The sequence below is a fragment of the Taeniopygia guttata genome, chromosome 5 (assembly GCF_048771995.1).
Source record: "Taeniopygia guttata chromosome 5, bTaeGut7.mat, whole genome shotgun sequence".
NCBI classification, from domain to species: Eukaryota; Metazoa; Chordata; class Aves; order Passeriformes; family Estrildidae; genus Taeniopygia; species Taeniopygia guttata.
This window is the reverse complement of record NC_133030.1, coordinates 38,829,664-38,857,476: the sequence shown is the minus strand read 5'-3', so window position 1 is coordinate 38,857,476 and position 27,813 is coordinate 38,829,664. Positions and strand designations below refer to the sequence as shown.

General features: G+C 35.3%; 1 protein-coding gene and 1 long non-coding RNA gene across 7 annotated transcripts in view; one reads left to right on the top strand and one right to left on the bottom strand.

Moving 5' to 3' along the window:
- LOC140684388 (uncharacterized) overlaps nt 1-8,204 on the top strand; it is a 44,033-nt gene extending 35,829 nt beyond the window's left edge. The window contains exons 2-4 of the long non-coding RNA XR_012056598.1: nt 6,189-6,292; nt 7,405-7,428; nt 8,168-8,204. This is a non-coding gene — a long non-coding RNA (uncharacterized lncRNA). The remainder of the gene's footprint in view (nt 1-6,188; nt 6,293-7,404; nt 7,429-8,167) is intronic.
- AKAP6 (A-kinase anchoring protein 6) overlaps nt 7,738-27,813 on the bottom strand; it is a 258,501-nt gene continuing 238,425 nt past the window's right edge. For 3 of the 6 annotated variants that reach the window (XM_030274630.4, XM_030274629.4, XM_072930744.1), the window contains 2 exons: nt 17,293-20,759; nt 11,429-12,381 (listed from right to left, as the gene is read on the bottom strand). In XM_030274630.4, coding sequence (XP_030130490.4) covers nt 17,334-20,759 — 3,426 coding nt within the window. In that variant the 3' untranslated portion in view covers nt 11,429-12,381; nt 17,293-17,333. Of the gene's footprint in view, nt 10,884-11,428; nt 12,382-17,292; nt 20,760-27,813 lie in introns of those variants that run through there. The other 3 variants (XM_030274632.4, XM_012574183.5, XM_030274631.4) reach the window with 2 other exon arrangements.

The window sequence follows — 27,813 nt, the reverse complement described above, 5'->3', positions numbered from 1 at the left end:
ATAAGTTAAAATCATAAGAAAAATAATCACAGAATCCATTCCTATGATAGAGAGCTTTCCAAAGGTACACAAAATCCCATTTGAAGCTAAACAATGCAGCCCATTACTGTCAGAATTTCTTCCCTTTTCTTAGCCTTAGATATAATTTGACTTGCCGCATTTGAAAAAACTATTTTTGCATAGCTGTGAAGTGCTTGGCCATAGCCTGAGCTTCCCACTATGGGGAAGTTTATCAAGTGACATCTCAATTGTTAACTATTCTGTCAAAATGGGAGTATTTGAAAATGTAATTAATAGCTGTTTTTTGTGGTTACTTTGAGAGTTTTATCCTGTATTTCCAGACAATTGCTTTGAAACATATTTCTTAGTCACCTCTGCTTAGAACTTCTCTCTCCCCTCTCCTTGATCTTTAAAAATGAGGTCAAACTTGAATTTTAGGTCACAGTGGAGAAGTAAAAAAATCAGTAACTACTTCATACTGTCCCTTATAATAACTGCTTCATTTATCCACCATCTTGATGTTTTATCAAAAAGCTGAGAAGCAATGTGTTTCATACTCACTAATTATTAAAAAGAGACATCATTTTGATTGACAAATAATTCATCTTATAAATATATGATAATATGAAGACTTCAGTGTTATTCAAAACTATTTATTATTTCAAGTTCAAGACCTTAACATTCTAGAACTAGAATAGCTTTTGGATATGTTTTGTCTGGTTCTAAGAGGAATCAAAGTGGTTTAAATGCAGCTAAGATACTTCTAAAAATTGCTTTACTACCACAGCAGTGTCTTCAGAATTCTGAGTACCTATTAAGGGTCTCTCTTAATGCAACATTTTGTATTTGTACCCTGGTGGAGTGGGCCCTGCCAGCCAAGGCAGGAATAGGCATGGCTTTACAACCTGCCAGTCCCCTGCAATGTTCCAGCACCCAGAATGAAGTTCTTTACAGGAACCAGAAATTAAATCAGGTTAGCTCATTTCAAGCGATAGTCAATAAAAAACAGAGAGCAGCTTAAAATGAAAAACAGAAGCAGCTTGCTACTTTCTAGAAGGAAGGATAAGGCTACTAGGCCTGATGACCATACCGGTACTAAAGACAGAAAGAGGGGAGGTAGTAAAAGAAGCAAACCAAACCCTAACCCGAATTCAGATCCAGGTTCTAAGAAGCTCTTCAAAATGTAAAATTATAGGCACTTGAAACTGTCCTTTTATATTCTGTATTCAATTATTTTGCTTTCACTGGCTCTCATGGAAGAGAAAGAGAGGCATGACTGAGGCTGGAAGACTAGCAGAGAAGAGATGAGGAAAGCACAGTCCTGTTCTTTGTTGCACCCCTTTGCTATAGAAAACTCACTGCTTCTTTTGCAAACTTGAGAGAGGTCAAAAAATAAGAACAAATGTGACCCCTAGAAAATAATCTCTTTCATCCCTCTTGCTCTGCTAAGGATACACTTCTTGTCTTGCAAATGGAGCCATTTGACAATCATTGCTCTCAGTGTCTGGTTAAGCTTCATCTTTGGTTCTAACAACTAGTGCACTTTTGACCTCCCTGTGCTGTCGTAGACATACAGTGGCAAAAAAGGTCAAGGAAGAACTTTTCCACAAAGATTATAGTCTGGCAAACCTTTTCCTCTGGGCAGCCTTAGAACATGGATATTGGCCTTATTGGCCTGATTTTAAGGAAATTCCAGGTTGCTGCAGTGCAAGCAAAGACTGTCTCTCTTCTACTGTTGCTGCAGAGCCCCACACTAGTCCCCTTTCTGACACACACTTTTCTTTACACTTTCTTCCATGTATTTATGGTCAGCTTTCTGTGCCTTTCAAAAGGGAGGGGAATAAGAGATTTTTGTTCTCTGCAAAAATATGGGCTTGTCTAGCCATGGTGAGAGCAAAGGGGCCAGCAGTGACTGGGACAAGAAAACTAAGTGCACTTTTTGGAATTAATAAATTGTTCTTCTGCCCAGAGTTTATATACAAGCTCTAGAAATACACAGAGTAATAAACATTAAAAAAAATAAAGCTTCTGTTTTTACACTAATAAAAATGAAGCCTTTCAGAAATGACTTATATAAATACTCTTAATTCTTAGGTTTTAAAACAAGTTAATAGTGCAATAACTATTTCATTTTTATCTTAAAAAATATTAAAATCTTGGTCTTGCACAAGTGGCCAGAAATTGAAATCAAGGCACTAGCCTATTATCTAATCTAGAACTACTGGAAAGATCTACTTAAAGATATTTTACTGCAATTGTTTCTTTTTTTTCGTGTTTATATTTTAATATACATGGTATGCTACAAATAAACTTGGTGTCTGTCATTAGCCAGTACTAAAGGGCAATTTGTCATGTGTTATTACGGTGTGCATTTAGCAGCTTGAATTGTAAAAAGGATCTAAATTCTGCAAAATCTAGTGTTGGCAGCAATGATCATGAATTGCAATACAAATTAAAATATATAGCTAGTTAATGTATTATATAATTTATAAATTTCTTTAGGCTGTAGGAATATACTTATATATTATTATATTATTATATATTTATATTTCCTTTTTCCAAAATACTTACAACAGTAGAAAGTAAAGATTTAATTATTAAATAAATAGTTTTAAACTCCTATTTCCAACTGGACCTTGAAATAGATTTCTATGTCTAGAATGAGATAATTGAGATAATGAAAAATATTAAGTAATATGCCAACATCATAGCAAGCTTACCACACTTTAAATGTTAGAATGCTACTTAGCCAAAAGTATTTGGCTTTGACAGATGATGAAGTATAGTCTGGATGAAACTACTATAGCATGAGGAAATCACTATGCCTTTTTAAAGCAGGCAAAATTTTGTACTAAGCAAAGGCACTGCAATACTTCTTTGTCATTTGCCACACTTCAAACAGGTGCTGGCCACCTTATTCTTTAGGCAGATTCATCCAACTTCATTAGCACTTTTATGGCTTCCAATTAGTTGTTTCTGGTTTTCACCTATGTAATGGAAAGTTACCTTGCATAAAGACTGGCTCTTTATGGGGCCACTGTGGTGGGTTTTACATCATAACAGTACTGCCTTTTTAAGCAACTGTATCTTAGTCTCATCCAGTTCCCATATTGTATCTTGTGTCACCACTTATTTATTTATATACTGCTTTTCCTTAGTGTATAGAAGACCTCACTATCCAGCTTCCACTTTCCAACACTGCAGAAGAAGAAATACTCGAGGATCTTTTCCCCCCTTTTCATTCTAACCATGTTCTCTGTGTTGAGAACAGAATTTCCTAATACGCAAAACAAATCATGAGAGTCTGGAGCCTGCTTTATGGTGTAGGCATTACTAGTAGATAAAGTAGCAAGAGCTCCTTTTTCAGAACCACTATTTAGGGATCCTTGTGTAGGAACAGCTTGGCTTCTGTTCACCAAGATTGTCACAATGGAATTCCACTTATGGACTTCAGACCTATCTTTAAAAGTGGATGGGCATAAATGGAATAACTTTATACTATGTAAGTTTGCTTCTTTTTAAAATTTGGCTGATGAGAAATATAGAATTTTTATTTGAGAGAAGGTGTACAGGGGAAGTTTTGGGGGTTGTTTGTTTTTACCTTTTAATAACAAACAGATATTCTCCCAAAAACTACTGTATTGTCACCTCTAGTGCAAGGCAAAAATAACTATATAGTCACAAAAGAAGGACTGGGGAAAATTACTCAAATTATATGTTCATTTAAATGTTTTGGTGTGTTGTCTCATTGGTAATGAAGCATAAGATAAGGACATTTTTATCCAAACTGATGTTTTAGCAAATAATATTGTAAAGACGGTATATTTATGGGTTAGTTTGTAGATTCAAGTGTACAATTCAATAATTGGAGACATTGCAGTAGTTCTTGTAGCCCACACCTACCTTGAGAAATGTTTTCCTTTGTTGTGCAGAAGCCACACCAAATCACTCTACTCCATGTGCTGACTTATATACATCACTTATAAAATTCCACTTTCCAAGGAACTGATCTGTCATTTCATTTTTTCCTATTGAAGACTGTCAGCTGCCATTCACCAGGGTGTCTGGGAAGTTTCTCTCACATTTTTAAGCCTTTGTTTTCCTGCTCAACACACATATTCAGTGCTGAAAGTCAAGATTTTCCCCAGAGGCCCATTTTTCCACAGCACCAGATCTCTATGTGTTTGTGGCAGACACTAAATAACTGCAGTTCTAATACCTCTAAAAATGTCATGTCAAACTTCTTTTTAGAAGAGCTGGATGAAATCTCAGCTCCTGTTCACAGAAGCCAGGGTTCAGCTGCAGATCTGTTTTGATGACATCTCAGCCTCTGTTCACAGGTGCCAGTTGAAGAAGGTGAGACAGGGCAAATCAAGAACATTGTTCTGGCAGTGCAAGAGTGATAGGAAGTATGTTCCTGAATTTTTTGTCTTTGCATAAGCTTCATGAGTATATAATAAAAAATAATTATTAGAATGTAGATTTCTAAAATTAACATAAACTTTCATGATATCATTATTTTAATTTTATGAAGCTTAAGACATACTTTGAGATATATTTCCTTAGTGTGTTTACTGTCACAGTAAGAATCAGTAAAGATAAATACTGTTGATTATGATTGAAAAAACATTAAAAAATTATTTTAGTCTATACCATATTCTAAAAGAACCACTTGAATATTTATGTGAGGATATATAAGCTGGCTTGCTGTTGAAACGATATAGTTTTTTTCAAAGAAAAACTTTTAATTAAGAATTCCAGTTGCATGCAAAACACAATTTCTCTCCAGACTCATGAAGTAAAAGCCCTGGTACAGAATTGTCTTCAATGAAAAAAAAGCATATTATTGCCTAAAACTTTCAAAGTACCATGAAAGTCTAAGTCTTATTATTATCAGTGTATCACCTCAAACATGTTGTTGTAAATGTCATTATATCAGATGAGTTTGAAAACAGTTTTCCATTTTGCACTTTATTTGACAAGGTGATTCACTGTGTAGAGCAGTTTAAGATGTCAGTCCCTGTGGAAAGAATTGAGTTGTACTGACATTCTCATGCGCATTCCTCCATCAAAGTATGTGATTAAAGAAGGGGTATTCTTCTGAAATATTGTTACCCAACTGGCCTGAAATATGAGGGTTTTCTTTATTGAAATATAATTTATCACGGTCAACTCTTTCTAACTAAACATGTATATGTTAAATACAACATATGAAAAGCTGGTTATAATTATCCACAAAATCATATTTGTGATAAGTTTTTATGCTGCAACACAATGGTTTGTCAAGGAATTAAAATAATTTGGTTTTGACACCACATCTTCATTTTAAACAGTGGAATGATGAGTAAGGAAAAGATACCCAGACATTTTCTATTTTTTATGTGCCTTGAGTGTGTCGTTGGCTCATTTTTGATTGCCTCAGTGAAAGTATTTTTCCATCTTGCTTTAGCCATTTGTGCATTGAATTTGGAAAATTTCCCCTGTCCTTTCAGCAGACAACAGATTTCATAATAGAGAATTAAGTTTGCTCTCTACTGCCATTCATTTGGACTAACCTCCTCTCTTGACACAGCTGCCCATTCTATATTTACACTCCTTTACAATCTCATTAAGCTATTTGACTCAATAATTTAATGACAAGATGAAATTCCATACATTAATTCTATATCATGTGAAGGAGTATAGTGTCTCCTTCCATCATGTCTGAATTCACTATCAGTGCATTTCCATGAGTGACTTGTTATTATATGGCTAGGAGAAGAAAAAAATAGATTTTTCTTAACCAAATCATTCATTATTTTGAATGCTATCAAGTCTATTATGTAACAAAATGCTATAAAATAGTTATAGATATACACTATATAACTTTCCTTCTCACTCTCTTTCCATCCTTTCCTTTCCTTTCCTTTCCTTTCCTTTCCTTTCCTTTCCTTTCCTTTCCTTTCCTTTCCTTTCCTTTCCTTTCCTTTCCTTTCCTTTCCTTTCCTTTCCTTTCCTTTCCTTTCCTTTCCTTTCCTTTCCTTTCCTTTCCTTTCCTTTCCTTTCCTTTCCTTTCCTTTCCTTTCCTTTCCTTTCCTTTCCTTTCCTTTCCTTTCCTTTCCTTTCCTTTCCTTTCCTTTCCTTTCCTTTCCTTTCCTTTCCTTTCCTTTCCTTTCCTTTCCTTTCTCATATATTTTACTTCTACACAGGCACCATTTACATTTCTAGATGCAGTATATGGTATGGCTGAGAATTAAGCTGCTGGTACACTTGCTGCCTTTGTCTTACAATCTTACTGTGGCCATAAAGAGTGGTGAGTAGCACAAAAATATGTACTAACAAGTTACAATTTGACTTCTCTCACAGCTGACAATAATTACTAAGAACACATCCCTCCCCCTCCAAAGAAATCACACAAATACCGCTCCCCCTCTGAAAAGAAACTTCCTCTTCAACACCCTCTGTTTAATGCAATCAAATGTTAATTAACTGACAATGGTACACCTGATTGATATGCTTGGCATAACTGAACAGCAGATTCAGAAAAATGAGTATTCATGAATAGTATCACTTTACACTTTCAATAACAAGTCTAGCAATAGAGATAAATCTCTTTCAAAACAGTGTATGCTCCTATTATTCTACAAATACTTTAACCAAAGCTAGTTCCCATCAGCCATCCTTGAAGCTCCACCTCCTCCTCTGCTTCTCTCTTCTTTTTCTTTTATCAACCAGAATGACAATTGCTGATCTGAATCCTCCCTCCAGTCTACTTGGCACAGCTTCAGTATCATGCATCTCCAGGAATATTTGTACTCTAAAACTACTGAGTTGTACAATTCTAAGTTTATGTTTTAACTTAGCTAATCCCCACACTCTCCAGAAAGAAAATAATGCTGCTTGCTATTGCAAAGCAAAATCTATTTTTAAAGCACCAAAGCACTTAGAATTCCTCTTGCCAGCCACTTTGTCTTTACTCCAAGCCACTATGGATCTGGTGCCACTTGCCCACCTTTTAAAGCATTACCTTTAAATTCTCTATTACAAAGGTAAGTTGCAAACCCTTAACTTCCTTCCTGAGCTGTGCAATATGAGAAGGTAGGAGTGGAGAAATGTTCAGCTTGGAAGATCAAGGGATAAGAAGCAGGAATATATACAATGAGCAGCAGGGTATGAGAAACATTTACGTTGTCATTTTAGGCAAACTCCTTACAGAAAAGCTTTCTTTAGTAGTCATATTAATAGTGGAAAATTAGCTCTATGTGCACGGGAAGCGTTTTAAAGGCTTTGCCTCCACAAAATATGGCCAAAAGCAGCACTGATCGGCTCAGGTGGCACAGACAGCAACCCAACAGAAATATGGCATCGGGGTTTTTTTGATTCATGCAACCATTTCAACCACTGACATTTCTGTAACCTTTTCAGCACTTTGAAAAGCCCTGCTTTGAGGTAAGTAAAGCAAAAACTGTAGAGATTTCTCTAACATCATTGTGTCAGGATAAATAATGATCAGTTAATAGAAGTATAATAATGCTACTTAACTTGGAATATTCTTGATTAAACTACTGGCAGGGACTACTAGGATTTACAGAGTGACTGCTTTTTTTGTTTTCTTTTCCTTTTATATTTTTTTGTCTGCCATTGTGTGTTATTTAAAATCTGCTTGCTAAAATTTCTTTTTAAAGCTTGTTAGAGGCAGATGTTTCTCAGCCCAAATTTGGTCCACATCCTTATGAAGAAACAACAAAACCCATGGCCTTCAAAGTGAATTCTATGTTCAGGTTTTTTATTCAAGAGATACAGAGCAGAAATTCAGGTATATATGCACCATAGCCTGTATGAGAAATTGACATACCACTTTGCCTAAGGTCATGTTATTTTCAGTACTACTTATCTCCCCATGAAAAAAGGAAAATATTTGGAATATATGGTTGATGTTCACTAGAAGTTCTTCCAAAGTCGGAATTTTTTTTTCATTCTGTAAATTAAGTGCATTAAGAATGGTTTGTCTTTTTCACTATTTCTTGAAATCTTTTCAAATATGCCTTTCCCTGTCACTCTCATAATGTTTGGAAAATGCTACAACTAGATCCTTGCTGCATTCAAAACACCCTTACAGTAATTGCAAGAAAGAAAAATGTTTAAAATATTTCATATGTTTTAAAAATTATTTTCCCTCCACTTCCAGAATGCCACAGAGACATGGGCTCAACATAAGGCAGAGGTAAAAATATTTACTTACCTAACTGTTCTTTTCATACCATATTTAATTTAATTTAAACCATTATATAATTCTATAATTCTTGTAAATTTTAATAACTAGTTTGACAATAACTATGTTATCACAGTAGTATTTGTAATCTAAAATTACTGATTTATACAACGCTAACTTCAGTTTTAACTTAGCTTATTTCTCCACTCAGCAGAAATAAAGTAATATTGCTTTCTAGTGCAAAGAAAAATCCATTTTTAAAGCACTGAAGCACTTAGAATTCCTCTAGTACACAGACTTAAGTGATGCCATAAGTAAGGCATAGTCCTTAAAACATTTCTAATATCAGAGATAAACATGTATTTACTGAGCAAACAGTGGTCATATGAAAAATGTAAGCTTTTCAGGTTGGTAGAAATGGCATAAAAGACAGGGCAACTCTGAAAAATCAGACACACAGCACTGAAGGCAATAGATCAGATGTCATTTGTTGGCCGAAACGCCTCTCAAAGTGATGCTATTATTAGGAATAAGTTTGTTATAACTTGTCAGTGGAGGAGATTGACTTGGCTAAGAACTTGACATCCTTGTTAATCCTCTTGAGCCAAGTACGGTCTGGCCTAAACATTAATAACCCCTCTTCTGTGCACAATAGCACAGAAAAATTTACAACATTGTTCCCAGTATCTTCTGGCCAAATAAAAAAGGCAAAAGCAGCCCTCTTAGCAGATACATGTTATTCAAAATATGTTGTTTTCATCAACACAGGGGAATTGCAATGAAATGCTAAAATATGTGCTGTGGAAGGCTATGTCCTCTGTGCGTCCCGTTACCAAGGAGGAAGGTCAAGATGTTGCCTAAATGATAGCAACTCTTTATTTGAGTTTATTGCAAACCAAACGGGAACAATTTGAGAATATTTTTGTGTGTTTTCATGCTGATGTCTACACATGTATACAACGAACAGTACAAACAATTGTAAGAACATGGAGACACCACCTGACTTTCTTACCAGTACAGTGGTACAGTTGCAGTGTATCACTAAAAAACTTTTACTTACCTCTGGAAAAATGCAAACCATTAAGTAGGAAAAACTGGGGACATGGCTTAGAAGGCTATCCATATTTAAAACTAATGCGATTGGAAAAAACATTTTAAACTGTAGTCCCAGGCATGTATTTTAGCACTAGTGTTAGCATGCATTCCCTTTGCTTAGAGCTGGAGAGCTCTGGGAGAAATGTGAAGTAGGCAGGAAAAGGAGAACCGTGTGTCAGGGCCATTGCTGTCAAATGGCCTCCTCACACACTGCAGATGTTGCTCAAGCATGAGCCAGGGAGTGTGTGGAATAAAAAGCAGCCTGTGGAACTTTAGTAGAGAATAAATTCTGCAGAAAGCTTGCAGTGTTCCTCTCTGCCACAAAAGAATTTCACAAGCAGGAGTGAGGTCTATACAGGACTCTCTACATGGGCTGATCTTAAGGTACTCTTGGTATATAAACATTAGTTTTAAATCGTACCAATATTTTCCTTTAGGAAATTCCAAGAAGGTCCAGCATAATATGGCCATAAGCATGACTTACACTAAGAGAGGAAACAGTCCTGTGCAATATATATAATATCAGTGTTTCACTTTGAAATAATTTTTTATTGACAACAAAGTCAATTTTGAGAATAAAAATTGTAAAAGGGTAAATTTTCTAGCCAAAAAAACCCCTAAAAATGGTAACTTTATCTCATGAGACCAAATAATATAGATCTGAGATCTATATAGTCAAATTAAAATGTTCCAATCTCTCAGAGAGGAACCACAGAAATTTGAGTTGTGGCCATATATTATTCCAGATATTGTATGATGAATATGTGGTTTATTGATTTGACAAGTAATACAGTTTTCCCCCAGGAAAAAAGTGAATTTGTGGCAAATGGTCTAATAGAATGGTACAAGTAATTGATGGAGTTATGCACAATCTGTTGGGTGAGATGAAAGATCTGAAAAGCCTCTGAATTATTAGTTTTCCTGTTGTCACAGTGCAAGATGTGCCTATAGTCAAAGTAAGTTTAAAAAAAAAAATATAGCATAAGCTAGAAAATACTAGGGTGAAAAGAAGAATAATTATTAACTCAATTCCTTTGTCAAGATAATTTAAAAATCATGGTTGAGGAAGCTCATAAATAAACACAATTGTCACTGCAAAAATTTTGCTAAAAATAAGGAGTTATATTTTGAATTACCTTTTTTGTATACATATAGCTTTAAAATATTTAAAATATAATAAAGTGGTCTTTAGCTATATAGTTATACATTTTAGGTAATTACCAGTTAACTTGTTAGACTTGTAACTGATAAAAGATATGCACGTGCAGAAATCTCTACAGATTCAAAAGGTTCAGATAATAAATAGTTGTTCTTATTTATACTTAGAGATAAGCATTGTTACTGCTGCCCTACAAACCTCATAGCTTGCTTAAGGCTACACTGTGTAAATTGAGAGACAATTTCCCTCTTGCAGTAATAGGAAGCTGTTAACACTTTGGAAAACATGAGATTGTCCTTAAATACCTGTTACTTCAGTTTTGCATGAATATGACTTCTGGTCAGTGTAGCTTCTCTCTGCTTGTAGCTAAGCTTGTCAAACTGATGTCCATGTTTTAAAGGAGGAACGTTGAAGCTTTTTGTAAAAACGCTTATATAGCTGGAAATAAAATGATTAAAGGTGGCGTCAGGAGCATTACTTGCCTTAAATTTCCTGACATTCCTTCCCAATAGTGTTTTTGGGAGATGAATGCCATGTTTGCAGAGTTAACTTATAAATCTGGCTGGCTGGCTTTTTTTGGCCACTCAATATCATTTTAGCAAAAGACAAAAGCACTTGAAATGTACAGTCTGAGTCATCAAAAGCCAACTGCTAGAGTGTCTAGATAGAGCTGATTCAATATGATTATGTAAATTAATGAAATTTTAGGAATTGGACAACAAATTGTTGCTGATAAACAATGAAAAGATCTGCTATAGAATACTATATGAGATACTAAATATTTGTGTCTCCTTGTTTGGCCCAAAAGAACTACAGAATCTTTAATGACAAAGTTCTTTACCTCTGACTTAGATAATACAAATCTTCACCAGTTAAAGAGTTCCACATCTCTAAGGAATATTTGCAAAGAAAACCATATTCTTAGGAATTTTGATAAAGCATTCTGTGCTTGGAACGCAGGTAAGACAGATCACCAATTCTGCTTTGTTTTCCCCAATAAACTATGTTTATTATGCCGATTCTAATTACCATGCAATCTAATGGTTTTAAGGCTTATAATTTCCACATCACTGGACATCACAAACATGAAAGCATTTTATACTGTCATTATACATCAATGTTTGCAGTTGGTTATACATATATACAGAAATTATTCACACATCTCAACCTTGCTATTTCCTCCTTTCAAACCAACATAATTTTACTGTGAAAGCAGCTTTTTAATAAATGGTATAAGAAATACAGCAAGGCACACATTTTTTAAAAACTTTTTTTTCTCATTACCACCTCAAGAAGCATAAAAACCCAAAATGTTATACTTAATTCAGTAGAATGTCAACAGTTTCTAATATACAACACTATGTAGTTGTTTCTTGAAGTGTTGCATAGATTAAATTTTTAAATTAAATAAATAAAATGTCATTTATTTAAATTGCTTAATTTTAGATATATTTAATCAGGAGGACCAATGACTTCTTTTTGCTGCAATCCAACAAAGTAGTCACTTTAAAAGCAAAATAGTTTCAATAAACTTATGCATTATACAGATAAATATTAAATTTGATACATAAAATAGAAGAGTACTGACAGGTACAATTCTGAAAAGATTAATCAGACTGACCATGAATTCTATAGTACTTTAAAGAACAGAACCAGTGGTAAGTAGTACAGGAGCATCCAATTTAGGAAGGAGAGGTCATTAGAGGTAGCTTGGGAGAGGAATCCATATGAAGGCAAATGGCCTCGCTACAAAACAAAATGATCACTAAAATAGGACTAGCATATGCAGCCTGACCACAAAGCCAACATGGACAAACCACATTTGGAAAAAAAATTTATCTCGGGAGTCAGTTTAATGAAGGGCAGTGATACAATGGAATTGGAGGTCATCCCAGGGTTTACAGGATGAACCTGCACCTGAATTGCAGCCAAGTTTCTAAAAGGAAACAGAAAAGTAATAGCAGGTTACATAAAATGAAGTTTTATTTGCAAAACATAGGTTTTCCAGAACAATAATAGATAGCCATTAAATGGTCACATGCCAGAGTCTTTAATGCAGAAGCATACAGTAGGCAAAAAATGACTTTTAACAGCCTGAGGTACAAGTTAGTGTGAAAAAATGAATCAATGTAGAAAAGTCACTGATTTTCATAAAACTTCGCTTCTAAAGAAACAAGGGTATCCATCACATTGGATCTTTTCCCTGGATCTTGTCCTCATCTTTACCTGTGAACTTACCTCCAACATACAGAAGTGCACCAACCAATGAAAACATGGAAATTTTCAAAAGTCAAGCAACAAAAAGATCAATCCAACAATTACTTTAATATTTGTGCAAACATATATAGTGAGACATCAATGGAGAAGAGGAAAAGACTGTCACAGATGTGGTCTGTGAATAGAATTTTCAGTATCATCACTGCATTTTAAAGTTGTAAATAACTAATTAGACACTTCTAATACCAGCAATGAGTTAAATTTGCCTCCTATAGAATTATCCAGCTCAGTTTAGGGTTAAACTATTCAGCAAAGAGCATGGGCTTATGATGAGAATCATGAAGAAATAACTGTCAGAATACAGCTCAAAGATTAGTGCAAAGTACATCTCATAGGCATTTCCTACGACGCACTGCAGACATGCATTATGTGCCTTCCAAGTTAAGCAGGAATATCTGGATCCATCCAGTTACCATCTCCTTTGATCTTCTTTGTTGTAACTGACCACATCCCTCCCCATTTATACAAGAAATACTCTTACTTGAAAATATTGAAAAGCTCAACCGTCTGTTTAGATATTAATGAAGAACTGATCTGAAAAAGCAGAAGATTGTATCAAAAGGTACAATTCTGGCATGATAAGAAAAGTCTCACTGATGGATTTTTCAAAAATTATGTAATTCGTAGATTTCAATACAAGATTCTCTGTTCATTTAGCTTTTTTAAAGTCAGGTAATGTAAGGGGCTAAAAAGTCAGACTGTTCTAAACTCTATAAAGAGACTTTATATTATTTACTTCCCTATAAAAATCTCTAGAAAAAAAAAAGTAAGCAAAAATTTAGATTTTTATATTATTGTAATTCCAGGCTCTAAAAGTAAATTATTGTATATTAACTATTATGTAAACTTGGGGTTTTTTCTCCTGTAGTAAATAAATAACTAACAGTCCTTTGCATTTATGTACCGTCTTTTATCTGTGGATCTCAAAATACTTTTATGTAAATAAGCTACACTTCATAGGTCTCACTGATCATTAGTCTCATTATTTTGTTGTTAAAAAAAAATGAGACAAGGAAGGAAAAAGCCATACAAAATATCTATTGCTGAGCAGGAAATAACAGTCAGGTGCTTCGAGCACCAGTGCTGGGCTTCTTCTGGTGATAGTAAGTGGCAGAATATTCTATCTAATATTGCAGTACTGTCAGATTAAATCAATTTCATTTTCTTAAGTGCAAGTAAATTATTTTCCCCCTAAATTAAGTTAAAACTTAAATTTAAAATACAGAAATAAGGAAATAGCTTTTGTATTTACTTGTAAGAACTAACAGATTACACACAGAATTCTAAGGCTTAATCTAGAAAATACTTTGGATAGAACACATTCATGTCCTGAATGTATTGATCTCTATGCATATTGAATTTTTAACTAAAAGTTCCCATCCCATTGGTGAGTCATGGGTCACAGTGACAGCAGAAGATCACATGACTCATGTACAGCTAGATCTTTCAAGGTGACCCCTAACTGAGAAATAAAAACAGTGCAGCTTTATGAGTACCTCTGCTGAAGAACTCTGTGTCGGCTCATGTGAAAGAGTAGTCAATGTTGTTGAAGATATTTTTGAGCCTGCCCATATTATTATTATTATAATTTTTCCACAATGGTCTTTTTCTTTTTTTTTTTTTTTTTTTTTTTTTTTGTAGCACACTGTTAAACAACAGGATTGGAATATTTGACAAAAATATTTATTGACTATTAGTCTTATTCTCCTGTAAAGCCAGGGTAAATACTAAAACAGTACAAAATCAACCTACCTTTGAAACCATGCCTTTTTCAGCTTTGAATTCTCAGTATGCTCTTAAGATACACATATAGTATAGATTTTTTTTTCTAACTATTGCAGCTACACATGGAATTACACATTTAAATGAGCTTACAGCACAGGTGCTTCAGGAAAAATAATGGTGTTTGCCATTTATCTTTCAAATTAAATAATGTGTTTTTAAATAGTAACTTTTTTCATAATACACTTATGGGAACAACATTTATCTGTCACATTTTAAAAGATGTATTAGTAATAAATGTAAATTACCTTTGGAAAATCAGTAATTAGCCTCATCAAAAAATAAACAATCTGCCACCAAAAAGATAATCTTTAGCATAGTTAAGTATAATAACTGTTATTTGAATAAGTTAACAAATTAGGATAGATTGCTTCTGTAATTCATTCCCCATAGCATGAGACATGAAGTTAAAGCATCAAGCTTGTGAATGGGGGAAGGGAGCTCAGACTTTAGTGAAACCAAACCTACCAGCTCATATTTTCATTTTTGGTGTGTCAGAGATAAACTATATGTATTCCTGAACTTTACTACTGGGAATGATACAGTACATAGTTTCCATGGAAGTAATGCTATATGTACAAGTTAAGAACCAGTGTATCTTCCTACATATAAAAAGTGGGAATGTAGTGTGAAGGGCTTTATTCTCTTAAAATAATTTGTCAGCCCCTGGGCAAAAGTGGAAGCTATAGCATAACCCTATTATGTGGTTGTATCCAGATTCTACATTATATTTTATTGCATTGTGGGGCATTTATTATTAAATCTATAGTCTATATCCAATCTTTGACCTCACACAAACTGCATATTTTCATTTCCAATCTTATGGAAAAAAAAAAAAACAAAAAAACAAAACATCTGGCTACCATGCAAGTAACTATTAAGTTCTGAAGAGTGAGGTAAGTTTATGCAGTATTATGAGATCCTCAGAGCAAAAGTACTAATAAATTGAAAAGACATGTCAATTATCAGTGAAAGAATGAGAACAAGGATAAATTCACACTCACTACAGCAAGTATTCTTCCTCAAAATAATATTATAAAAATTAGTGAAAAAAATAAGAAAACTAGTAAAACAATAACTTGGAAGGCTTAGTTTGCATCAGTTTCAGTTAACAATCTCAGACTTTTGTCATCATCTCAATTTCCAAATAGAGACTTATATATATACATTATCAATTTAATTCTAGAATACATAGAATCATCTATGATTTTTGTAATTCATAGTTGATTTCCATTGCTTCTCCATTTGTTTGGATGTGTCCTAATTGGCAATTAACCTAACTGGCAATCAGCAGGTCATGATAGCCTATTTCAAAGCCATTCCTGACAAATCCTCTTTGCTATGATAGTTCCAAGATAATGCAGTAGTAAAATAGAGATGTGTTGAGATAGCAGAAAGCTGTAGACTATTGCTGGCATAACCTAAAGGTTAATGTGAATGTGGGAATGCTGGGTAAACCACCAATAAATTGAACACCCAAAGCTTAGAAATATAACAAAATAAAAAATGAGGAAGTTAGATCTCTAAGAGCAGCAAAAAAAATCTATTTTGTATAAATCAGATGAGATCCTCTGCTACAGCTTCCCTGTTTGCCATAGGAGAGTACTAATAATTTCCATGGGTGGTGATAAATAACAGCCTTTTCTCCTGCCAACATCTTGGAATCATAGCATAATTTAGGTTGGAAGGAAACTTGAACATCAACTGGTCCAACCTCCTGTTAAAAGGAAGGCTGTTTTCAAAGGTAGAAAAGATTATTCAGGGCCACATCCACTTGAATTTTGAAAATCTCCACCGGTGGAGATTCAAAACTCATCAAGGAAACCTGTACCATGCTTAGACTTCTGTTTTATTGTGAATTCCCTTGCTACAGCTTCTGGCAACCAGTAGCATTTGGAATTAGATTGACATTTGGAGTTGCTGTTCTGCTGTGGTCTGCTAGAGGAGTGTTTCCAAAGACTTATGGCATTCGATAGAGCTATGCTGGCTTTTGGGTCACCAAACTAGTAAGACTCAAAACAGCAGTGTTGCATGATAGGAACTGATTCAAAAGTTGCTTTGTAGATCCTCTTCCGCTATTAAATGTGCAGCTATTGTTCAACATTTATGTGAGGTCAGAAATTCCAGATCTGAACCACTTTCATGATGTTCTATATATCTGCTGTTTTGGAAACCTCAGCTTTGGCCTAATGCTATGTTGTAATAATTGTGTTCTTAATAATGGCTTACTGAATTAAAATCATGGTAAACTGACATCAGGAGATTACTTATTATCTCTTTATTCTCCAGTCTGCTTAGCCATTCGTCATGGTTTGCCTAGAAATATTGTAGAACTCCAACTCACTAGTCAAACAAACTAGTTCCTGTAAAACTGAAAGTTCAACTTTATCAAGTGCTTTTCAACCCCTCCTAAGACCAGATGCCTGCAGAGAAAGGCATCAATAAGTAGGGATGGTTTCTGGTTCCCTCAGCTGAGGAGGGAAAGGAGGCTGATATCATGTTGGAAGAATTCCCAGGTTCTGCAAGATAGCAGACTTGTTCCAGAAGGGAGCAGCTCCAGTCAATGCAAAGCCAAAGGGCAAAAAGCAATTAGTATTCACTGCATTTGTTGACTAGTGGCATGTAAACTGGGATTATAGTGTAATCAAAACAAATGACATAGTATTATCATGAAACAGAAGCCCTGCCTGATGATTCATTGTACAAAAAAATGTTTAAAAAAAAGGTAAAAAAAAAAAGGTAAAAAAAAGGTAAAAAAAAAAAAAAGTGCAACTTGTAGAGTACATACCTGTTTTTAGAATAATCTATGTGCCTGGAGAGGGTTACATTCTATCTGTGCATATTTATATGTCTTTCCTTATGAAGTTTCAGGAGATTTTCTTCACAAGTAAGAGTTTTTCTGTTCTGATGTAAACCATCCTTTTTCTGAGAATGGCCAGGCTTTATCTGAAAATCTGTAGCTGAAGCCTCTTCAGAAGCAGTAACGCATCCTTTTTTCTCTTCTGTTCCAGGTGATTTTCCTGCACTACTCTTTTTAGTGCTAACCTCTGGGGACTTCTTTGCCAAACTTTCATTTTGTCCATCTGAAAACAGCAAATCATCATCAGCATTTTTTGAATTACTTGACGCACATTTTTTTTTAGTATTTGGAATATTTATATCATTGTCATCCCCACATAAAAAAGATAAATCCCTACCTTCAGAAGAAGTTTTAACCTCTAATGACTCTGGAGTCACTTCATCTAGTGACTCTGCAGATGTTTCAGAAATAGGGTTAGAAATAGGTTGCTGCTTCTCAACTTGTACTTCAGAAGAACCATTAGAAATAGACTGCTGCTGCTGCTCAACCCGTTCTTCCTCAGGACAGGCTTCAAAGAAGCATTCAATATCTTCTCTCTCATCTGTGAAGTCCAGTGGCACAGGAGTGCTGCTCTTTTCCTCTATGTATTTGATTACCTCTCCACAGTCACTATCATGAGAAGAAAGTGAAAGATAAGAATAAAAGTCCCCTTTTCTTAGCTGGATGGGTCTGTGAGAGTGTTCTAGCACTTTTTCCTTGATCTGTGCTAATGAAGCTGGAGCAGATGACTCACATTCAGGTTGTGACTTACTTTTCAAAGCTGTTGATGCCATGTCTATTATCTCCCTCACAAAATTGTGTACTGAGCCATCTTCCGTGGTTTTTTTATCAAAATCAGCAGATTCACAGTTACAGCACAAATCAAAACCATTGGCTGATGAGTTGCATTTTGCTTCACTGGATTTCAAGGCTGCACAGCAATCAGGAAAATTTTCAGTAGCATTTATTCTATGTTGTTGACCACTAGGTAAAGATGGCTGTAAAGCTGTATCTTGTATGCCTACAGAATTAATTTCTGAGGAACATTCAAGGCAAGGCTTTTTTGCAGGAGAGGAAGTAACAGAGTGATGATCAGGCTGAAGATGACTTTGACATTCTCTTGGAGGGTTCCTGGATCCAGCTGAGGATAGAACAGTCTCCTTGCCATCCATATGTGAATCATCTGAACTGTCTGTAAATGCTTCACAGACACCACATTCATTTTCAGCTTCTCTGACATCAAGTGATGCATGAGTTTTGGGGGTTGCTGCTACTCTAGCAAGACCTTCCTTTTCACTGCCAAGAGTATTTTCAACATTGCCATTCTCCATATCATCCACAAGCTGATCCTTCACAACCTGAGAGATGTCTTTCATTGGATGACTTTTTGTTCCTTTTTCACGATCACATGGTATATTCTTACTATTGCCATTATTTTCTGATATTTTCTGCACTGAACAATTCAACAGTGTTTCAATGCTTAATGTATCTGTGGCTTTTGATGTGTCATTATTAACTTCTTTACTGCGCTGAATTTCATCACTGAGGTTACTTTTTCTTTTTTCCCTTGTCAAGGAAAATTTTGGTCTAATCCAGGTTTGGAGCTCATTTTTTATATAATCAAGTCCTGAAATTAAATTGCAATCTTCATAAATATCCTCATCAGTTGCTATACTGGAGTCGTCATCTTCATCTTTGATACCTAGCTCTTCCTCAGTTAAAGTAAGGGTGGAACTTGAAAGCAAATCACTGTCATCTTCATCATCAGTACAAGCAGAAGTGCAGGAGACATTAACAATCATGCTGACATTGACATCACTCTCATCAGCTACAGATCTATTAAGATGTTTTCTAAATGATGCATTTGAATCTGGTATTTTATTTCTGTGTAGTACAATGTCTTCAGAACAGAGAGAAAGATCCTCACTGCTGCTGAGTTCAGTGAGAGAAGCTGCTGAATCTTCATTGATTGAAGATGCAATATCTAGAGATAGCTGTCCAGTAAAAGACATTTTTTGAGAGCTACTTTGGAGTGTTATATCAGAGATGCTGCGCTTTATTTTTTGATCTGAAGGACTCTGGATATTCTCCAAGCGATTCAAAAGATCTAATGTCCTTTTACTAAGCTCTCCAACAGAATCACTGCTTGCACTTATGTCTCCAGAGCCATGATGACTAAAAAGATCTTCATTGCTTTTGTAGGAAGTCAGCCAGCTCTCCAAAGAGGCACTTCGCTGAAGACCTTCTCCACTTTTAAAAATACCTGAGCTGAACAAATCACCTACTACTGACAGAGATTCTAAAGAAGAACTATGCGATAAAGTGGAAACCTGTCTTGTATTCTCTGTAACAGGTAATTTTTTTACAGTTTCTACAGATTTACAGGAATTGGGATCTGATTCTCCACAGATACTTGCCAGATTATGATCATGAATAAACCCATCTGGTTGTGACTCTCCAGACTTATGTTCTGATTTACCAGGTATTTTGTCAAAACAAAAGTCATGAAACAAACTACCCTCTGTATGTGTTTTTTCAATCTGCGATTGTTTCATTATCACTGGTAATTTGAATTTGGAGCCTTGAAGATATGAGTAATCATAAAATGTAAAGACATCATGTTTTTCTTGCAGTTCTTCTGGACAACCAGGGTTAGACATGGTAATGCTGTCCAAATCCTCATCATTTTCACTTCCACAGCATGCAGAAGGAGCCATTTGGAAATCATCTGAAAGACTAGTATGATCTTCTTCATCTTGCTTTAGTTTTGGTTTTATTACATTATCCACTTGGATTTCCACATGCCCAGTTTCAGGATTACTCTGACTGCTTTCAATATCATTTAGCAAAAAAATTTCTGAATTATTTGTAGTTTCTGTATCGCATTCACTCACTATCCCACTCTCACTCTCAGAATGCCTGCTTATGTTTCCACTCTGATAAATGCAGTTATATGGTTTTGCCAATGGGGTACCTCCTATTAGATCTGGCAAGGATTTGGTAGATGAAAACGATGAGTCTTTACTGAGACTTTTGTTTAAAATGTTAGACTGCATTACATTGGAGAGTCTGGATGTTTTTTTCAAAAAAGGTATATGTTTTTTTTCTGATAATTCAATATTATGAAGACTATAGACCTGATAGATGTGAGGATTTGGAGGGGAAGTAATGCTGGGACAATAAAGAGGAATTCCATGATTATTGATACTTTCATCCTCATTCACATCATTATCACCACATTCTTCTGAAGCAGGTTTCTGGTTTAGATCATCCTTGTTGAGCTCCTGATCAGGATCACTTAAGTCTTCATGAATACTGATGAGCTTATTACTTATGTCAGTTTCATCCCATTCTAGTGCATCCTCACTTGGACCATTTAGATCCATCAAACTGGGATCAATAACATTTAGAGGCTCCTGTAAAAGAAAAAGTCAAAGATTAAAAATATTTACAGCTGTACTTTAAATGTGCTCCCACTAAAATCATGTAAGTTAATGGAAGTAAAGTGCATTTTTGGAACAATGATCACTAATAGGCTTTTAATTTTGTTAAGCCTTGTGTGCTATTAAAATGATCAATTAAAAGGAAACCTATTGCATTTTGACAGATTTCTTAGACTTCTTTGTTTCTTCTTATTTGCTGTCAAAATATAATAGAGAAATTTGACTTTTCTTTAATATATACTAATTGTGGTTAGTAACTTTATATATAATAAGTTTTAACTTGGAATCACACAGGAGGGTGTTAGTGAAACACATGCAATTATGTTGGATATATGAAAATCTTTCTTAGCCTGCTTAAGCTTAAAACAGTTAAGATGTAAAGGATTTATGAAAATATTTTTGAAACATTTAGACCAAACATCTTTGTAGTCAGTCTTAAAACAATAGATCACAAGTCTTGATGCATTTTTGCTAGAATTTGTATTTATCCTTTTCTTGATAATGAAGGCAGTACAAATGACCAGTAATACTAATGAATGTTGATATGTACAGCTGAAAGATCAAGTACTACATGAGTTTCAAATAATTTCTGCTCTGATACCTTTCTCTGAAAAGGGTCTGATAAATAAGTGTGAGAAACTTAATTTTCTTTTTAAAATATTTGTAACTTTCCAGTACTGTTTGTTATTATGACTCAGAACATATGATAACAAGAATTAATCATTCTAGAAACATGTGTGGAAGAGGAAGAACACCTTGACAACTTTTCTCACTCAGATGTGATTTGTCAAGTGGCCAACAGTACCAAACCACTTTAAGCCCTTGAAAATAAGACTGAAATGGTCCCTGATTTGGGGGCTGAGCACAAATTAATTTCACTTTATTTTGCTATTTCCTCAGAGGCCTCCATATTAGAGAAAGCTTTGCTTTTACAAGGAGTCTTGTAATAGAATTGTTGACTAATGTAGAATTGTTTAGTTTAAATCATCTGAACATCTGAACAGTGATCACTGTATCCAGAAACACAAACACTTCTTCCAAGAAACCTTTCAACTCTGAGCTCTTGCTTTCTCAATTTTCTTTGAGCAAGTGATGTTTTTAAAATACAGCATTGACATGATGCCAAACAGCCAGAGCAAATGCCAGCAAATATAAAGCAGATAAAATGAAGCTGTAGTCCAACAAAGTGCAGTTCTGCACAACTTAGTTACTGACTTAGACTCATCGAGACCCAGCCAAGGTTAATTGTGCAGGGAAAGGCATGTACTTCTGACTTCAATTCTCAGTTGGAAACTCTCTTTGAAGTAGGAACTAAAGCTTCACTGCCCTTTTGTGAGTTCAATAGTTAGGACACAGATTTTGGGCTGGGACCCTTTGCCACACTGGGCATAAGAGATATGAACCAAGCTATCCTCTCAGGAGAAGCCCTACCTACATTGTTCTTAAAAGAAACTTTCTTGTCCCATGTAATTTTAAATAAAACAAATATTAATGTGGTCATAGGTGAGGAGAATTTTGTCCTGTAGTGCTGTGTTTGGCATGTTTAATCAGCAAGAGACACAGCTCCAGTGCCTGTTTAATTATGGATATATGTGGCATTGTTTCTGTTCAAGAAACAAAGCCATATCTTCCCAGTATGTCCAGTAAACAAGAGGCTAAAACAATCAATGGAAATCAGGTGGAATTATTTCCCCCAAGCTATCCACCATTCAATGGGGTGATGTGGTTATTAACTTATTTGATAAATAAAGATTCTCTCCATCTAAGATAAATCTGTGTCCTCGTGCTTCATTGGGCTCAGTTGTAATGTAGGTCCCTGAGTACTGCAGCTGTGTTAAGATGTCACATGTAATAATGGGCAGAACTGCAGGTGTGAAAGAATCTTTTCATTCTTGGCAGGTTAGGAGGCCTTTGGTATTTCCTGAATCTGTCATTACTAATGTTGAAACTTTGAGTCTCTTTGTGGATCTAGCTACCCCAAAGTTTTTATAGAGTACCTTTGCTAGAGTTCTTTTTTACCCCCCATGAGACATTGGCTAAAGAAAATTCCTGCAAAAACACCCATTTGCTAGACAGCTATGGCTATCGGAGCAGTTCTGTACATTGTGGAGTCCAGAAATCTTTATTTGGATTTGCCAGTTTGCCGTGTTTTAATAAAAGCTCCTGGTTTGTATTTAGTTGGTCTCAGTTTCCCAGCTGTAGCTGACCCTTAACTAACATTTAAGTAAAATGCAAGAAAATATAATTATTTGAAAACCCATTAGATTAAAAAAGAAATCAGATTCAATGGCTCATTTTCTCTGTGTCATGTTTTACGACACTGTCATACTCAGCATTAGGAAGACATTGCTGTGGGAAGTTTCCTAAACTGCTTGATTTTACTGTTTTAAGCTTCTGCCAGCTGCAAGAAGAAATTACTGAAGGCAGGAAATCAGCAGCAGGTTCCAAGAATTTTATGTTCCATAGAATCTGATTCTGTTTCAAAACAAAACATTTGGTCCTCATTGGTCAGGAAGATAACATTCCCTCTGTAAATCAGCACTTGGCTGCTTGTTTGTTCAGCAAGTCAGATGGACTAAAACAATAAAACATGTAGAGTTGTGACCTCAGCCCATTCATCTTCACTGAGTGCTCCTCACTTCAAAGCCTATTTTTTTATTCTCCAAGTGCACATGCTTTTCCGAGGCCTGGCATATACTCAGAAGTTTTGCAGGCTTAGCTTGATGGTAGGGGATTTTTAAAAATTTTTATTTCTTTTATTGAGTTTTGTTTTATTTTATTTTCTTTCTGATTGTTGTTTATATTTGCAAAGACTCTTACGTAGATATGGTCATTTTACTAATATAGCTTTCTCTCTCCAAGGAACTGACTAAATTGATATTAGTAAATTACTACTGTAGTTATAAACATCATATTCCTTGAAGTACAACTTTAGTGGTTATCAGCTACATTGGCAGCCCTTCCAAAGTACAGGAAAAGTTTTAGCTTTGAAACAAACCACTCAGCTTAAGTAACACATATTTTGTATTTGGCAGTTTTAGCACAGGTATATATTTTCCCTATATTTTTTTACAAAATTCAGTAAACTGTTCAAAAAGGCAGAGATTGAGGTAGTTTTTGGAAGTGCCACATCATAGCCTCTGGAATAAATCTCTGGAGTGAAGAATGGAAGGTGGTGTCACTCCAGCCTACATTTCTACTGACAGCACTAGTGAGGTAAAAACCAAGGAATTTTTAGGAATCATTTTTATCATATCAGATATCTCTTTTTCAGGCTGCTCACTGCAAAGGTAGGATGCTGGATGATTAGAGTTATCATGTTAGTAATATATTATTAGGTCTTGCCAACAGAATGTTTAAAATTCACCAACCTTATCCTTTACTTGGTGTTATACAGAGGAGGGTACAAATGACAAATGTCAGATAGTGCCAGAGATAAATTCTGTTTGCTCAGTTTACTGGGAAAAATGGTATTGTTTCTTGTTCTGTCCATGTTTTTCATTTTAATGAACTGTATAGTATTGTACAATTCATCTTTTACACACTTTTACAAAGTAGATAAATCTTCTACTGCCATTGCCAATTTGGAAAGCTTTACTTGTGTAAGAGCTGCAGCATGTTTTTTTATTTTGCTTCAGTTAATTAAGAATATGTCTTTCCTAGAGAATTTGACTCTTTAGGAAGACTCCAAAGGAAGTTCTACCTTGCCTGGATGGATCAAGGTATCTGAGTGACTTGGCCCAGTGAAAAGAGTCTGTGTATTGCAGGGGGATTGGAACTAGATGATTTGGGTTCCCTTCTAAGCCAAACCATTCTCTGACTGTATGATTCTCTGATTCTATGATCCCTTCTTGAACTGCAAATACCCAAAAAGGAAGGGGTCTATCACAGACAGACCTGCTGATCTCCACATGTAAGACAGACTATATTTAAAGAGAGTCCTGGAGGGTGCTGCAGAACATCACATTTCAATGGAGTGAGCCCTGTATGCTGACTCTTAAGCCCTGGCTTTGCTGAAGTCTGTGGCAAAATGTTGCAAAGGCACCTGTGCTGTCTGGCAAAAACTTTTTGATTTTTTTTTTTGGTCCTGTCTGGCAAAAACTTTTCAGATATAAGTTTGTGTGACTGATGGCACTAAATTTCTTCGAATTCAGAATTTTTTTTTTTTTATATGTGAGTAAAAACATATATTTAATTTTTCTAAAAATGGGTAGTTTTAAAGTAGGTCTGAGTGGTCTCTAACATTATAAAGTAATTAAACATGGGGAAAACAAAAGAGTAGAGATAAAGACTGGGTTCTCTGTACCTCTCCAAGAAATCCTGAGAGACAGAATTATGTCTTGCTGTCCAGAGAATGTGAATGTCACAACTAAATACCACTGCATTTAGAGAAGATCTCTAGGATCAGTAAGAAAAGTAAGAAACAGCAAATAATTTTGACCAAGAAAGTAAAAAATTCTCAATGTAATTAGCATCAAAAGATGCACAATATTATGCATATGCCTGTTTTTTTGCATATTGCCACTAGATAAACAACACTTAGCAAGCATTTACTGTTGAATGAAAAGTTTTAAGTATGATAAAGTGAATAATCAATCAAATTATAGACTCAGAAGAGTGAAAGTTTAAATGAATTCTAATGTATTTGAAGGTGCTGCTTTAGGGATTTTAGCTATTCCTACTTTGAATCCAGAGCTATTTTGCTCAGGAAAGCATTCCCATTTCAGTGGGATAACTCTTGCGAGCACAAGTAGGTGTGTGCTTAAATCCTTGTAGAGTTGGTGTTTAATGGCTAACCAGTTAATCTGCAGAAAATGTTAATGGGAAGAAATAAGGTTATTAAGCCAAATAAAGACATTTCCTCAGCCCCAATGCTCTTCAAGGAAAAGTGTCAAAATGCAATTTTTATTTTTTTTTTATTTTATTTTATTTTTTAACTAAAACAAGAATAGTTTAGCTTTTTTCTGAAGCAAATTATATTAAACAATGATTCTCTGTTTTGGCTTCATTTGCATGTGCTGCTCCAGTACAGATACTTTGTGTTGGTGAAACAGGCCTCTAATGTAACCCCTACGTACTATTATATTTTTTAAAGGAATTAACATGAAAAAAAGGGCTTTTACAATAATAAATACAAACTCTGTTCTTCCTCCCTCCCTGCAACATATCCTTCAGTTTTTGTGGGCAAATTATCCAAACTCAACTGCATTTAAGGGCCAGGGAAAAACAGAAAAAGGACAGAAAACCATCCCCCACCTCCAGGAATGTGTGCACATTCAAGGAAGACAAACATGATTTTGTCTTTTGAAAAATGTAAGCATGCCAAGTACTTCTGCTGAGGGAAATAGTTGTGTACAGTGCCACTTCACCTCTGCCTCACTTAAACTCATTTTCTGAATGGTGTTCCCTATATCACTGTCATCAGAAAACTTATCCCCATTTCCCAACAGCCAGTTTTAATATGCATAAGCATATGCATAATATTCCCTGTGCATAACACCAAAGTGGCCTACACATTAAAATATATTCTCAGAATATACGGAAGCAGCATGCTTTATTACAGAGCATGAAAGAAACATACATGAACATACATATTTATTACAATTGCAATTAAAAGCAAGCACACATTCCCTGAGAAAAGATCTAAATCTGTGGTAATCTCCTATTGCACTTTACAATTATTATTGCCTCTCTCAATGACGTTACATGCTTAATCCTGCACATGCAGAGTTTCTTCTTCTCTTTTAGGGGTCATGTATGCTTACAGGGAGTGCCAGGGTCCTACATGGGTGGTTGCATGCACAGATTCCTGTACCACAGGAAGGACACTTGACTTTGTCTCTGCCCATTGCAGTCACAGATGTCACCTGCATGGCTCTCACTAGGAGCTGGGAACAACAGAGACTCCACTTTTGCACAAGTCTCTGTGATGATCTTTGAAGTTCTCTGATAATGCTTAGAAATAACAGTTTAAAGGACTACTATTGTCATATCTAGGTTTAAAAACAGGTCATTTTCTTTATCATGGCAGCAGCTTTGTGGGCACATCTCCTAATCAACAGGTAAAATAACTGCTGTGGCATTTTAAGGGGATGCCCAGCTGAAAACTATTAACTCCTACTAGTAGCAGAAGTATTTTAAGTCGGGGAAATTGTCCATTCTCTAAGCATTCTTCTGCTATTTTTATGTCACTTGATGCTAGGTAAAATTCTGGGGTCAGATGTGCCTGCATATGGGTCTTATGAGGGTATTCTAACTCCCTTGGTAAGCTGCCTGCAATGTCAGATGGACAAAAGAGTGAAAGGCTCCAGCCTCTCCATCAGACTCCACTCACACCTCACACTGGAGTGTACAAGCCAGGCTGAAACAGAAGGTGAGCCACATCAGCAGAAGGCCTGCAGGAACTAACTTTGATCACAGATCAAGGCAAAAGCAGGGACTCAACAAGTTCAGTCCTTGCTCTGTGTCCAAAGGATCATTGTTCATGACCTGCCCATTATCTGTTTTCCATCCTCTACAGAAGCATTTACCTCTTTTTTTTTTTTTTTTTTTGCCACAATATCCTTTCTAACATCTATGTTTTTTATTTGCTAAAGAATCCCTTTAGATGTTACTAGAAAGAAGAACATCTATAACATTTTTATATTGAATAATATTGTCATCCAAATAGGTTTACAATCCCAGACCTATATCCCAAGTTGTGTATTTGGGCTTTTTTTTTGTGATGAGAAAACCTGGCTACATGACATATTTTACCAACTGTTGTTTTTACTGCTTTGTAGCTTTCTTTTCATCTGTCAAGAGGTTACATGACAGGATTTTTTGCCCTTGAATGTCATTTCATATCTCACCTTTACTTCAGAGAAATATATGTTTTTCTTTGTTCAAGAATCCATCACAAGCCCTTTATGAAACTCTCAGAAAAACATTCCTGGCTTTATCTAAAACCAAAATATTTCCATGCACACATGGGTCAAAAAAGAGCAAATCCTGGCACTATTCCTCAGATACATGCCCATGCAAGTTG